Consider the following 15,052-nt stretch of genomic DNA (forward strand, 5'->3'; position numbering starts at 1 on the left):
TTATTTTTAATGGGGCTCCCCTTTGCTATAACTTATTAGGGGGCGGAGGTGCAATTCACAAATACAGCACGCTAAAATCCTGCTTTGAAATAATAATAATAATAATAATAATAATAATAATAATAATAATAATAATAATTTGCTTTTTATCGCTGTTAATAACAATTCATCCCCCAAAAGATATAGAATTCCCATACTCTCTTTTGCCCTGCAATAAACATGCAAAAGCGGGGAAAGAGCCCGGAAGCTAGGCAGCCCGTATGAATCCAGCCGTAAGTCTATACATCGGCCTGAGTCTAGTGGCTCCGCTCTACTTGACCCTCGTCATCACTATGGCGAAAGCCCTTTGCACTTCGCATTGGAAGTTAAAGCAGGGCATTTAAAGTCGGAAGTGAGCATAGATATTGACAGCGGTGGCGTTTGACTCTATATAACTTCTATCTCTATGGTCTATAAACCGCGCGGTGAGGCCCGCGACAAGCAAAACCTTGATTCCTCCGTGTGCGCCTGCGCAACCCTGCCCTTCGGTGACGCACATTTCTCGCGCTCGCTTGCACGGAGCTTCCCGTGCGCGGTGCATGCTGGTGTCTCGGCGGGCCGGTGGGGCATATGCGGCTATGGCGAGCGACTTCTATCTGCGTTATTACGTTGGGCACAAAGGGAAGTTCGGCCACGAGTTTCTCGAGTTCGAGTTCCGCCCTGACGGTGAGGCTCAGGGTTTCCGCTTGGGGAAGGCGAGAGAGGAGCTCCCCGGGATACGAGGCCTGGCGGGACGGAGGAGCGAGGGAGCCCCTTGCACCTGGGAGGGACGAAGGGGCCTGTCGCCTGAGGAGGGAGAAGAGACCCCCGGGGGGTGGTTGGCGTGGAGGGAGGCGGGAAGGGGGTATTGCTCGTTGAGAAAAGGAAATGGGGTCGGAGGAAAGTTAGCCGAAGAGAGGAAGGTGGCTCCTGGGGAGACCGGCATTTCAGTAACAAGAGGGGTTGGTTAGTGGCAGGCTGGCCTCGGTCCAGTATACCTGAAGGAGCGTCTCCACCTCCCTCGTTCTGCCCAGACATTGAGGTCCAGCGCCGAAGGCCTTCTGGTGGTTCCCTCACTGCGAGAAGCAAAGCTACAGGGAACCAGGCAGAGGGCCTTCTCGGTAGTGGCGCCCTCCCTGTGGAACGCCCTCCCACCAGATGTCAAAGGAAAAACAACTACCAGACTTTTAGAAGACATCTGAAGGCAGCCCTGTTTAGGGAAGCTTTTCATGTTTGATGCATTACTGTATTTTAATATTTTGTTGGAAGCTGCCCAGAGCGGCTGGGGAAGCCCAGCCAGATGGGAGAGACATAAATAATAAATTATTATTATTATTATTATTATATGAAACCCTCAGTGGGGTAAAGTAAGTTACAGTTTTTGACAGAGGGTTTTTGAGAGCTGTCTTTTCCTGCTGGTGCAGGAGTGCTAGAATAAGATCCTTTTGAGAGTTTATGGTGAGAGGATCAAGGGAGAGGGAAATTGGAGAGAAAAGCATCCTCTCTGCTGAGAAGGCACTGAAAAGCTGATCGTACACCCCCACCCCTTCCCTGTTGGTTGACTGAAGAGGGAACAAGTCACTCTTTATAGTGGTCCAGAACACTTCCCTTTGCAGGGAGCAAACTCTACTTGCAAGTAATGGTCTTTGTGAGCCTGCAGAACTTGGTTGTATCTAGGGTGTATGGATGTGTGGATGCTGAACAGAAAGGGGCGCAGAAACCAGGTGTTTTTAAGTCACTGGGCAACAGTTATCTCCCTGGCCTGACTTTCAACCCATTGCCTTCTTTAGCCCTTTCAAGACTTTGCAGACACAAGTTATAGGGGAAAATGTGAATTAAATTAAGCCCAAGTTCTGTATTGCTTTGCTGCTTTGTGTAGTGTAGTGTAGTGTTGAATGTCATATTATCTCTTTCAACAGGGAAGCTGAGATATGCAAACAACAGCAATTATAAAAATGATGTCATGATCAGAAAAGAAGTAAGTTGACTGTGTTTAAATAATTTATAGAATTTTTGTGTCCTACAGTGTGAGTTCTCTGGGTACCTCACAACACAAATTAAAATATAAATGTAAGATAAAACGTAAGTGTTAAAATCTAATTAATGCATATTTAATTTAATTTTTATTAATTTAGTTAATAAAAACAAATTAAGCAGGTGTATTTTAATTGTATTTTTGTGATTTAGAGTGACCAGTGGATGTATTGAGTTTATATAACTGCATCCAATGCAAGCCATTAAATTTGCCTATTACTGTCTTTTACTACATATCTAATGTTCCCCTTTTAGCTGTATTATTGAAACTTGGACTCAAAATATTTAGTTGTAGCTAATAGAATTTAGCTTTTATCTTCACACATCTTAAGTGTATGTATTTGGATAGTAAAAATCTGCAAACTGCAAAAAATGTCATAAATAATCTATGTCTGTATCTCAAAAGTTACATCTAGTATTCACTCTATAAAATCGTTTGCAGATGTTTTGCCCAATATATGCTGAGCTCATTCCAGTGGATAGCAAAACATGTACTTAGTTGTTGATCAAAATAAATTAATACACATGCTTCAACAAGAAGTTAGTGAGCAAACGACACACACTTATTTCTGTACTAGACTTTATTTTAAAGTTAAAATGCTACTATTTCCATGCTGCTCTAGGCCTACGTACACAAAAGTGTGATGGAAGAGTTAAAGAGGATAATCGATGACAGTGAAATCACGAAAGAAGATGATGCATTATGGCCGCCTCCTGACAGAGTTGGCCGGCAGGTTAGCAAATTCATGGCTTCCCATAAAAATATTTTAAGTTGACAGGTGTACAGAAGTTAATGTTTACACATGCAGCTGCTATTTCTGTAAACAGATGGGTAGAAATCTTATATCTGTTTCTAGTGAACAGAATATCTTGTTGGAGTAGATCTTGAAAGACATCTGGGAAAAAGTTATTGGAGGTGGGAACGAGGCGTCCATATCTCTCCCCTCTTTCTTTCTCTCTCTCTCTCTCTCTCTCTGTGTGTGTGTGTGTGTGTGTGTGTGTGTGTGTGTCTGGGTAGGTGTGAAATGGTCATATTATTATTGATCTTCAAACAGTGCTCTGAAATTATTTATTTATTTATTTATTTATTTATTTATTTTTCCAGGAGCTTGAAATTGTAATTGGTGATGAACACATCTCTTTTACCACATCAAAAATTGGTTCTCTTATTGATGTAAATCAGTCCAAGTAAGTGCTCTTTGACCAGCCGCTACAACCGTGGTAGTGCTCTTTTTGAAGACTATTCACTAAGCTAGTTTTGTTAGCGGATTGGGAAGAAGGTGAGGCAGAAGCAGTGCAGCTCTGTCCGGTTGTCTTGCTTAAGATGCCTTTATAAATGCTGTACCATGTATTTGTGGCCAAGCTGGAAATACAGTTATTAACATTGATTTTAAGTAATAATAATTTAGCAAACCTGAAAAACAGCATGTAGAATTTGTCTCAGCTTTGGCATTGCATTATTTGCTCACTCATTTAACTCATTCTACCCTGAGGACAAACAAAACCTTTCATAAACGCCCTACTAAAGCCATCTGGTTTATCCCCAGCTTCTAAAAGCCAGCCAAAGAAATCTTGCAGTACAGTGGTTTAAGAACATCTCTGTTTACGAACTATTCAGTTTACGAACTCTGCAAAACTGGAAGTAGTGTCCCTGTTTGCAAACTTTATCTTGGTCTAAGAACAGAAGACGAACGGTGGAAGGGCATTGGTGGTGGGAGGCCTCATTAGGGAAAGCACACCTCGGTGTAAGAATGGTTTCGGTTTAAGAATAGACTTCCAGAACGGATTAAGTTCGCAAACCTAGTTACCACTGTACTACCAAAAGATGCTTGAATTTTGATAAGTGACTAGGAGATTCTCATACTGAGTTCCTGAAAGAAAGTATGATTATGAGTTGGTCACATAATATTTTAAAAATATTTTATTTCTGTTTGTTTTTCCTTTTGCACTTCAGGGATCCAGAAGGTCTAAGAGTGTTTTACTACCTTGTCCAGGACCTCAAGTGTCTCGTCTTCAGTCTCATTGGATTACACTTCAAGATTAAGCCAATTTAAATTGTATGGATTTAAATTTGTACTGTAAAGTTTCTTTCGGTGGGGTCACTTTCCATTCCTTATCTCTCATTGGTTTTATGTGTGTCAGATTTTTTACAGAGTGAATTTAATAAATGCTAAAAAGCTTTTTTTCCTTTTTATTTAAAATGTGTTTGTTATCAAGACTAAACTTTGGGGAAAGCATTAAGATTTTTTTAAAGTATGGCTGGCTTAATTTCTGCTGGGAAGGGAAGAGGAGGGTCAGCAACACAACAATGGACATTTTTAAGTATCTGTTAATCTATCCCTTTTTGGTGAGGTTTTAATGAGGACTAGATATTTGATATTCCTGTGCAGTATTGAGGCTCATTCTCGGATGCCAACACTATTAATACATGGAAGAGCTGTTTCATACATTGCAATGAATGTGTCTACTTGCTTTGAAACATTACAGCTGAGAGTAGAATCCCTTCTCCAGAGTTCCTGAAAAGTGAAAAAAGAAGAAATTTGCAAGGATTGGATAACAATCTCCACTAAAAGATTGTTGAAGAAGGTGTTTCTTAGGTGCCAAAGGAAAATAGATATGAAACTTGTCTGATACATAACAGGAGCAATGAGCAGTGAAGTCGTCAAGTTTGCTGCTGAAACCAAATTGCTTTGGTATCAGGGTGGTTAAAAAAATAAGGGGTTGCAGAGAGCTCCAGAAGAATCTCTCCAAATTTGGCAAATGGACAGTTAAATGGCAAGTGCAATTCAGTGTAAGCAAGTGTTACACACTGGGGCAAAAGAAATGATTTTGCACATATGCCCATGGACTCTGAAGTGGTGGTTTCTGACCAGGAACAAGACCTTGTAATTGTAGTGGATATCTCAAAGATGTCAACCCAGTGTACATACAGCAGCTGTGAAAAAGGTGAATACTGTGATAGGAATCATTAGCAGGAAGACTGAAAATAAAACGGCTGTACCAGCCTTGGGTGCAAGTGCACTTGGACTGTGTTACCTATGTTTTAAAAAGCACCCTCTCCCTTTCGAAACTAACAAAAATGGCACAAGTATTGTTAGGGAAGTGGGACTCGGGGGATACTGTACACCATGCAAAACATGTCTGCAACACTTCTGCCCACATTGTACTCATTGCAATGGGACCACTAGCTGGGGAATGCACTTTTTCAGAGACTATTATATCTGAAGGGCTAGGAAAGGAGAGTGTGATTTTCTGTACGAGCAGGGTAGCTAGGTCTACAGTATTTTAAGCTGGAAATCTTTTATCATAACTGGCTAAATCCTAATATCCTGAATCGTTAGTATGTTGCTGTAAAAAAAAAAAGCCTAATTGAGAAAGCAAGTATGCCTAAGAGTTGTAGCGCTATGCAACCACTTGGTAAAGCAAACCAATAATTTATCAGGAACACTGCTAAAGTTTGTGTAGATTATAAAACATCAAAAAGTATTCGCTCATTTGCAGACTATTTTCTAGGTTTTTTTTATTCTTTGATAAGAATGCACATCCACCCTCCACCTCAAAAAATGCAAAAATAAAAACAAGACTTGAATCTTACATGGAAATGGACTGCAGGGTGAAGGTTGTTTTACAAAAAATAAAAAGTGCTGCAAATGTAACTACAGGCGACACTCAATTTATGCTGGGATTACTGTCCAAGGATAGTGCCTAAAGCCAGAATCGCTATAGTCAAAACACATTGGGTTCAGTGGTGGGTGGTGTGTAGGCAAGTGCTTTTAAAACCAGAGGCATTTTCCTGTTTAAACTCTGGGTGGCTATCGCTGGCATGTAATCCACCTCACGCAGTATTGAATCTCAAGCACCTCATCCTTGTTCCCTGGACGCCTCCTCAGGATAGGCTGGCTAATGGATCGACGATCTAGTTTAGCTGAGGGGCAGCCATCTTGAGTAAGGGCAAGTTCCAGCTTCGGCGCCGCTTACAGACGAATAGGGCTGGGCAACACGGGAGGCGCAAGAAAACGGCAAGGTATCAAGTCTCGTGAGGCTTGATTCACAGCGGCCCCGCCCTCTGAGAGACGCTGGGTCTCTGCAAAGCCCCTGCAGCTCCTGTGTGATCCTGCAAGTGTTTGGGAAGGAAAGCAGGCTCGCTCGCCTCCGAGGCTTTCCTCTGGCCGCCTGAAGCCATGGGGGTAAGAGAAAGCTTCACCTGTGCAAAGACGACGTGAGTTGGGGCTGGGGCTGGGAATGCCTCGAGTACATGAGCTGACACGGTGACTTCTCTTTGCAGAAGATCGGGCTGCAGCTCAAAGCCACTCTGGAAAATATTACAAATCTCCGGCCGGTGGGGGAGGATTTCCGATGGTATCTGAAGGTAGGGCCTTCGACGGCTGTTACCTGTGCACGCTATACACACACACACACAAACGCTCCATGCACTTAGTTTGCAATGACAATATTTCCTCTGTTGCTATTAACGTGCACGTCGATGTTGTTTACTGGCCGAAGGATTTCTTCTTCGTTTATAATGAAGCATTAAAACCGCATTAAATTTAGCAGTGTTAAAAGTGGCAGGAAATGTTATTACATGACATAAGCCGTCAGTTAGTGGGATTTGTTGGTTCTTGGTACATTGTAAGTCTCCGCAGAGTGCCTTTCTCTCCTCATTAACCACAACCAGTATCCCATACATCTGGGATTAGGATTCATTTTATTAAATCAGTGGATATTGTTTCATAGCTTGGCTTGAGCCCCAACACTACAGTTGCTGCTATAGACATTTTTTCCCTAAAATTTGTCACCATTGCATTGTGTACTATGTTCATCTCACTGGTTCTTTTTTTGCCATCTTATTGCTCTTTGTTAGCATTTCTGCCATGCACTTGGCAACTGGCATGCTTTCAAATGAATATGCAAGCAATGCACTCTCATGCTGCCCCCCCCCCCCACCTATGGGTCCTGTGCACTTACTGTTGGAAACTCAATGGGACTTGTTTCTGGATAATCATACCTATGATTGTGTGGTCTGATATATAAATATTGTAGTCATGATTATAGTGAAAGTGCACACTAAGAGGTTTGGACCAACTTCAGCTGCAGCAAATGCAGTTGTATGTCGTTTCTGCAATGTAAGGGTGGAAATTCGGTGCTTGTGCACCGCAATAGCACATTTCCCTTCTATAATTCATTCTAGGAAGCCTCTCAAATCTGTGAGACTGCTTTTGTGCTATATCTGGGCTAATTTCCGACCATATGAAAGTTGTTGGTTTAAGTTGTTGTGGTCTTCTTTTTCATGGGAGTGCTACTTCTGCGATTCGTGTCCATTGCATACCTTTGTTTTTGAATCTTAACATCATTATTATTTTTTGTTTACCTGTTCTGCTGTTGACTCCTCTAAGTGTCTCATTTTTTTGTGTCTGGTTTTCTTCTCTTTTTTCAGTTGAAGTGTGGAAACTGTGCTGAGGTTTCAGAAAAATGGCAATATCTACGATTAATGGTAGGTCTCAGAACTACAACACAAGCATGCTAAGTTATCCGTTTGTTGTCTGTGTGACATACACAGATCTATTATTGACTCAAATGATGCTGGAATATGATAAAGTTACTTCTGGAAAACTGATTATATATAAATCTTCCTCTGTGGCAAATCAACAAGTCTGAACAAACAGATTCAGCCTGAATCTAGAAGGAGCCCTTGGGAGGTGTGATGGTCATAAATATAAAAAATGTGTAATTGTTACCCATTTATATAAGATGGTATCTAACACTACAGGTCCGCTGTAGCAATAGATTTGCATGTGTGCAACAGAGCTTTCTCTTCCTTTCTTGCCCCTTCAGCTTCAGTCTTCTCCAGAGTAGATCTTTGGAGCACACGAGGATGAGGTGAAATAGACATCCAGCTGATGCTGTGGAAGCCAACTGGCACAGCATTATATATATTCCCATAGCTTATATGTTCAAAAAATCTCCTGCAAATTAACTGCATGCATGTGGAAGCTTAACATCCCCTCCAACACACAGGGAAATTGACTTTTGTTACATGTACAAGGTGGACAGGAGTTCAAACAAACAAACAAACAAACATCAATGGGTTATTTTTTAGGCATTTTCTCAGGTAATTGCAGATGTTTTAGACTACAGTTCCATCAGCCTTAGCCAACACTTTACAGGATTAGGATTAGCCATTATTGCTGGGGAAAATAACTTTGTTTCCTGATGTCTCTTCTCTAAACTGTGAATGCCTTGATCTTGATGCCTCCCTTTGACATTTTTTTAGGACAGCCACCCTCTCAAAGGAGGCAGGGGAAGCGCCACAATGGTGCAGAAATGCAAACTGTGCTCCCGAGAAAACTCCATAGGTAAGCCTATTCATGCACCTCCATGCCAAAGGCACAAAGAAGCCAAAGACTTGATTCTCTGCAGGCTGTGGGACCCAGTTAGATTTTCAAAATGGAGGGCAGAATATACTAAATTAGAAGGATATCTTCTAAGAAAATACAATTGGGGGGTGTAATATTCCCCCAAAGCCAGGGACTATTGAGTACGATCTTTCCAAGCTTTATTCCAAGCTGGAACAAGTGGCATTCCATTTTGGCTAACCTTATAAGGGTTTTCACTTCTGTTGTGTAGTGTCACTATTAAAATCATCCTTACCGTGCCATCTCTGCCTCCAGCATTGCTGGTTCCATTTGCTTTATGCTGTATTTGAGCCTAGTTGTCTATTCTTCCCTTGTTCCTATTTTTGAATGCACTTCTATTCCGCCTTGCTCCTCACCCCTTTTCAAGTGGACTTCTATTATTATTATTATTATTATTATCAACATTTTCTCACAGACATTGCAGTATTGCCATGCTACAAGCACAATTGTATGACATCCAAGGGGCAAAGGGGAAGTAGGTAAGAAATGCTGTCTCATAAGGACACCATGTGCAGCCTGTGGAAAACAGCCAGACCCAGTTTGTGTCATTCCCATCCACACACATTTTTTTTGTACCCTGACAAGCTAAAGTCCCATGAAGTTTGCCTAGTTCTGACAGGCAGCCATGTTAAGGGGCACTGGGCATGCCAGCAGTGATGTTTGCAGTACAGATAGTAAACGCTCAGTTAAATGCTGAAGGAGCGTGTAATTGGAACTGACAATAAAAAGCAAATGACTGCAAGGCCCAAGTGACTAAGTGCTGCACAGCTAGACAGGACTTAACTGTTTGGCATAATAATGCTCAGCATTAGTTCCAGTGCAGGTCTATATATGTCTACTCAGAAGTGAGTTCGATAGGGCTTGCTCCTAGGTAAGTATGTATAGGATTGCAGCCTTTACCCCCATGTATTCGTTCACATTCTATTTTTGAATGGGCCAAATGTGAAGTAGCTAAGCGGATTTGTTTGTTTTTATGTGTATACAGTGGTACCTTGGTTTACTAACTTAATCCGTTCCGGAAGTCCATTCTTAAACCAGAGCGTTCTTAAACCAAGGCATGCTTTCCCATAGCAGTGTGGGACTCAATTTACAAATGGAACACACTCAACAGGCAAAGTTCACAAACCGAAACAACTACATACGGGTTTGCAGCGTTCTTAATCCAAGTTGTTCATAAACTAAGCTGTTCTTAAACCAAGCTACCACTGTGTGTGTGTGTGTGTGTGTGTGTGTGTGTGTGTGTGTGTGTGTATATATATATATATGCATATTTATGTGTGTGTGTGTGTGTGTGTGTGTGTGTATGTATTCCAATGATTTTATTTCCCATTTAAACTAAGATTTACAAGCATCCTGCCAAACTGTTGCCATTTTTTCCCTCCCTTAGGAAGCTTGCCATTCTTGGAAAGGGAGAGCCAACAGAACAAACCAATTGTCTCTCCCCCGATGCCGGGCTAGGAAGTGGTGGTGGATTGAGCAGACGAGCCCCTCCACTCTGCTTTACTAGCTAAAAAAACTTCTATAGTTACAGGGTATGTGGGCATCCTCACTGGCAGGAGGGGGAATTAGGAGCACACCGTAAATGGCTCAGGTTGCAGTCTTAAACTCGCTTTCCAGAATTCAGTAGAACTTACTTGGTTAGGAGTGCACAGCTACACGTCATCTACTTTTTCTCCTTTCCTGGATTTATAAGTGGAGACACCTGGTTTTCAAAACTGGTTGATACCAAAGGAAATGATGCACACAATGTGATTTCCACTGTTCTTTCATAGATGTGCTTCATTGCTATGTATTTTCCACTTCTTTCAGATATCTTAAGTCACACAATGAAGCCTTACAATGTAAGTTTTGTTGTATTTTTGTTATTGTGGATGTGGTATACTGGTCTTATTGGGCTTGATCCACACAGCCACAGTTTTGAATGACTCTCTGCATGTGGCTAGTACTATAAATGGGAGATAAACACAAGTACCTGGATTTACATATGGGTATACATTCATCTTTGCATTATGGTTCCCCATTGTAAGCCTCCATGACAATTTTGTTGGAGCTCAGCCTATAGAGAACCAAGCAAATTATGATGGATACTAATTATTCATATTGTGTTGATACTCTGTCTGCTCATGGAAAGCTGAGTGGCGGGTGTGTTCTTGTTTTCCTTGTGTAGTGAGATCCCCTTAGAGTTGTACATGCGGAACAATTCTGCAGTGTGAGGAAGGCAATTGGGCAGATTAATTTAGTCTTCGATCCTAGAAACACTTACCTGGAAATAAGTTCCATTGAACTTGGAACTTACTTCTGAGTAGCTATGTTTAGAATTGCATTGTAGGTGATTCAATCACAGGACCTTCCCAAATGTTTGTATTTTTGCCACTCTAGGATAGAGAGGGAAAATATTTGTGCTGCTTTACATGAAGGCATTATTTGAGCATGCAGAACCCTACAGAAATGTAGTGATACACATTTCAAATCCATTGGATAGGAAGATGTAACCTATTCTTATTATTTTGTCCTACTCAATGCATGCTTGATTCAACAGATATTTGATCGTTGATTATTTCACTACAGCCTGTAGCTTAAAATGAGCTTCAGTGTTCAAGGTAGAATGTATATTTTCTTTTCCTTTTTGAGTAACACTTGAATGTTTGCTTTTCTCCTTTTCCTGGGAGATTGAAACTATTCATGGAGACCAACAAAAGTTCCTGAGTAACTATTAGTGTTAGAATCATTGCATTATTTTGTATCTTTATGGGATATGATAACTTTGGAAATTTTGTGTTCTGCCAATTTTTATTCCTCTGATGTTACTTTGGCTTCATCCTAGGCTGAAGACAATGAGACATTTAAGACCATAGTGGAGTTTGAGTGCCGTGGCCTTGAACCAGTGGACTTTCAACCACAGGCAAGTTCTCATGAATGTTCTGCTGATCATGAACCCTAAATTATAATTTAACTTGCTTTTCAGTAAATAGTCCCTTTGGGACCTAGTAACACAACCAGGAGGCAAGAGACAGATGGTGATTTCCTAGACTTTATTGATAAAGTGATATGTGCAATAGGTACATTTACAAGCTTGGGTAGGATTCCACCAACAGTGGAAGCTCACGCAAGGACTTCTGCTAGTGCAACAGGACTCCCCGCTGCTGCCAATGGAGAGGCTTGGGGAATCCCCGGAACAGAGTGAAGGGGGCGGGGAGGAGAGGGCAGATTGTTCAGTTAGACAAGCATAAATGCTTCTGCTGATGGAGCAAACTGCTTAGTGCTTCCTTGAATTCCTCCCAGTACAGTATATTCTGCAAATCCTGAAATTATGCGGCACCCAAAATCCTACAAATTTTCAGCACACAGCAGGTGGTAGGAAATTCTGAGACTGGATAAGGGAGAATCAGCACAGGAGACTCCACATGTTCATATAGATATAAGTTCTAGTTTTATATCTGCACAGGCCACAAACCTTGCAAGGTCAGTGGCCCTGAATTTTTTCCTATTGTCCAAAGGCAGCCTGCTTAAAAAAATGGATGAAGCACTATATATTTACAGAAGGAGGTGGGGTAGTCATTCTATTAGCATCTACCAGGAAACAGGGAGTATAGGTATTGGGAATTATACATTGTATTATTTACACTGATCATTGCTGTTTCCTCTGTAATATGTCTGAATGCTGCTTGTTCCTTTAACAGCCAGCAGGGGGCAGCTGGCCCATTCGAGACACTCTAGCAAAAATTTCAGTTCTCTACTAAACAAAATACTGTGTTTGGATCTCTGTATAAAATCTTACATAATACAAAGACTTAAGATTTCTTGTAGCACAGAGCATCTTTGCGCAATATACACCTAAGTTGTGCTGCAGTAAATCTGTTAGGGCTGAATCCAGTGCTAGTCATAGATGTAGACTAAGTTAGGTTCATCGTTGTCAGGATGAGCAAAACTTAGTTGGATGTGGGATTTAGACTTCAAGGTGCCACAAGAGTCTACTTTTTGCTGCGACAGATCAACAGGGAGCCTTCCAGAGTTTCAGCATGGAGTGTTTTCAAAGCCTTCCCTAGACATGCCAGGAAAAAAGTAGTAGTAGTAGTAGTAGTAGTAGTAATAATAATAATAATAATAATAATAATAAAATAAAATTTATTATTTATACCCCGCCCATCTGGCTGAGCTTCCCCAGCCACTCTAGGTGGCTCCCAATTGAGTGTTAAAAACAATACAGCATTAAATATTAAAAGCGTCCCTAAACAGGGCTGCCTTCAGATGTCTTTTAAAGATAGGATAGCTGCTTATATCCTTCACATCTGAAGGGAGGGTGTTCCACAGGGTGGGTGCCTCTACCAAGAAGGCCCTCTGTCTGGTTCCCTGTAATCTCACTTCTCACAATGAGGGAACCGCCAGAAGGCCCTCGGTGCTGGATCTCAGTGTCCAGGCTGAACGATGGGGGTGGAGACACTCCTTCAGGTATACAGGACCGAGGCTGTTTAGGGCTTTAAAGGTCAGCACCAACACTTTGAATTGTGCTCGGAAACGTACTGGGAGCCAATGCAGATCTCTCAGGACCGGTGTTATGTGGTCCCGGCGGCCACTCCGTCACCAGTCTAGCTGCTGCATTCTGGATTAATTGCAGTTTTCGGGTCACCTTCAAAGGTAGCCCCACGTAGAGCGCGTTGCAGTAGTCCAAGCGGGAGATAACTAGAGCATGCACCACTCTGGCGAGACAGTCTGCGGGCAGGTAGGGTCTTAGCCTGCGTACCAGGTGGAGCTGGTAGACAGCTGCCCTGGATACAGAATTAACCTGCGCCTCCATGGACAGATGTGAGTCCAAAATGACTCCCACGCTGCGCACCTGGTCCTTCAGGGGCTACCTTCATGCAACACAGCTGCTGAACCAATGAGCAATGGTCCTTCCCACACAGCTGTCCCCATGGATGGCATCTCAGCCATTGTGTTTCCAGGAATTCAGATCTGGTGCAGGAATGTATAGTTCTATATAGTTATATGTAGATCTCCTTTGTCACACAGGAGAGTTCCTTTGTTGCTTCTTTCCACCTGCATTGTTCCCCATATGGCTGTGTTCTAAAGAGATTTCTCTGTTTATAGGCTGGGTTTTCTGCAGAAGGCGCAGAATCTGGCACACGTTTTGATGACATCAACTTGTTGGAAAAGGTACTGTCTCTGAAAAAAAATCTTATTAAAATAACCTCGCCTGCCCCTCTACCCACCCAAACAGACTTTTCAAACTTTTTACGTTTGAAAAGTTAGCCCCGCATCCTTATATTAAATGTATCCACCACTATAAAATTTTTGGGGCCAGAAGAGATTATCCTGCTTGCTTAGTGCTAAACAGGGGAGGGCTGTCAAGTAAAGGCAGGATCACTTTGAATCTAGCCTCTCATCTGACAGGTTCTAGGTGGCAATCTTTCTTCTTTGGGCTTTGTGGTTCTCGATATTCCTTTTACCTTCTTGCAGCCAAACTAGATGTAATGTTAACGGAAATAAAGGGCATCTTTTAATTACAGAAATAGCAGCCGGAATGATACCAGGGCAGCCTCAAGATTTCTGGCAAGGGGTGTGTGAGCTCTTTCTCAATCACAATATCAGCAAGAATACCATTCTAACACTGCTATTTATGTACCAAAGAAAGCTCCCATGGGAGCGGCATGAGAAGCTCCAGAGAAACTCCAGCTTTGTGGTAGTATAATGTAGGGACAGGTGCAGCCCTGGAGTGTTTAATATATGCAAAAATACAAGTCCCGGGAATACAAATTCAGATTGACTTCACTGTTGTTCTCTGTAGTGTTAGATGGTGTCAGATAAACTCTTGGAAAACTCAGGCCAGCAAATCTTCACTCAGCAGTGAGCAGCAGTGTCTGGATCAGCTCCATTTCTTGGCACAAAGATCAGTCTGTCTGGTGACCCACCAATAGCTCAATCAATTTAATCCTTTCAACCAGGGGAGATGGCAAGTCTGTCTATTAGTAAGACTGTGGATTTCACACACAGAAAATCTGATTCCTTATGCTAAAGATGTTCAACTTGAAGCTAATTTTTTTTAAAAATACTAGGGTTGCAAGGAAGTTCATAATGTGCCTGAAATTCAGGCTGGACTCCTAAGCAGAGAATTCTAAAATTGTAATGTGTATTTAACTCCACAGGACTGGAATGACTACGATGAAAAAATAAAGGAATCTGTTGGCATCTATGAAGTGACACATAGGTTTGTCAAATGTTGAAGCTTTTGTTTTGTGTGGGATCATTTTCTACGTGGCCATGTTTAAATTGTGTTTACAGAACCTAGAATAAAAGTCTTATACTTTCTGCAGGATTTATTTTTCAACACTTGTGGGCTTAGCTTTTTTATTATACCAAACTCTAAAGAATAAATGCAAATAAGAATATTTATGCAGAAAAATATACTAGTTTTTAATCATGCTTACAGTTAGGTTAATGCTGGGATTGCCTCTTCAAAGAATTTGATTAACGTTTATTCATGTAAGGCCCAAGAGCTTTCATAGGAGGGTGGGAAAGATGCTCACTCACCTATTGTAATAACTATTATTGCCATTAAAGTTCTTGGCTTCTCTCACATTTATGTATAA

The 15,052-nt window shown here is 41.6% G+C and overlaps 2 protein-coding genes across 4 annotated transcripts; both read left to right on the forward strand.

Annotated features, from left to right (window-relative positions):
- The first annotated feature begins 538 nt into the window (after positions 1–538).
- MAGOH (mago homolog, exon junction complex subunit) lies at positions 539–4,232 on the forward strand. The gene is made up of 5 exons (XM_028733450.2): positions 539–705; positions 1,938–1,996; positions 2,676–2,786; positions 3,158–3,240; positions 4,007–4,232. The coding sequence occupies exons 1-5, from the start codon at positions 579–581 to the stop codon at positions 4,104–4,106; spliced, it is 480 nt and encodes a 159-aa protein (XP_028589283.1). The 5' UTR covers positions 539–578; the 3' UTR covers positions 4,107–4,232.
- Positions 4,233–6,042: 1,810 nt separating this feature from the next.
- On the forward strand, positions 6,043–15,039 carry CZIB (CXXC motif containing zinc binding protein). Of its 3 annotated transcripts, XM_028733451.2 has the most exons (8): positions 6,045–6,239; positions 6,338–6,421; positions 7,487–7,543; positions 8,324–8,405; positions 10,275–10,306; positions 11,290–11,367; positions 13,554–13,619; positions 14,609–15,039. In XM_028733451.2, exons 1-8 carry the CDS (start codon positions 6,234–6,236, stop codon positions 14,684–14,686), a joined length of 483 nt encoding a protein of 160 aa, XP_028589284.2. In that variant the 5' UTR covers positions 6,045–6,233; the 3' UTR covers positions 14,687–15,039. The 3 variants fall into 3 exon arrangements, with proteins under 3 accessions (XP_077784849.1, XP_028589284.2, XP_077784850.1); XM_077928723.1 differs by lacking the exon at positions 6,338–6,421 and having other exon boundaries at positions 6,043–6,239; XM_077928724.1 differs by lacking the exon at positions 6,338–6,421 and having other exon boundaries at positions 6,045–6,271.
- Positions 15,040–15,052: the final 13 nt, after the last annotated feature.

Source organism: Podarcis muralis, chromosome 5, assembly GCF_964188315.1.
Source record: "Podarcis muralis chromosome 5, rPodMur119.hap1.1, whole genome shotgun sequence".
Classification (NCBI taxonomy): Eukaryota; Metazoa; Chordata; class Lepidosauria; order Squamata; family Lacertidae; genus Podarcis; species Podarcis muralis.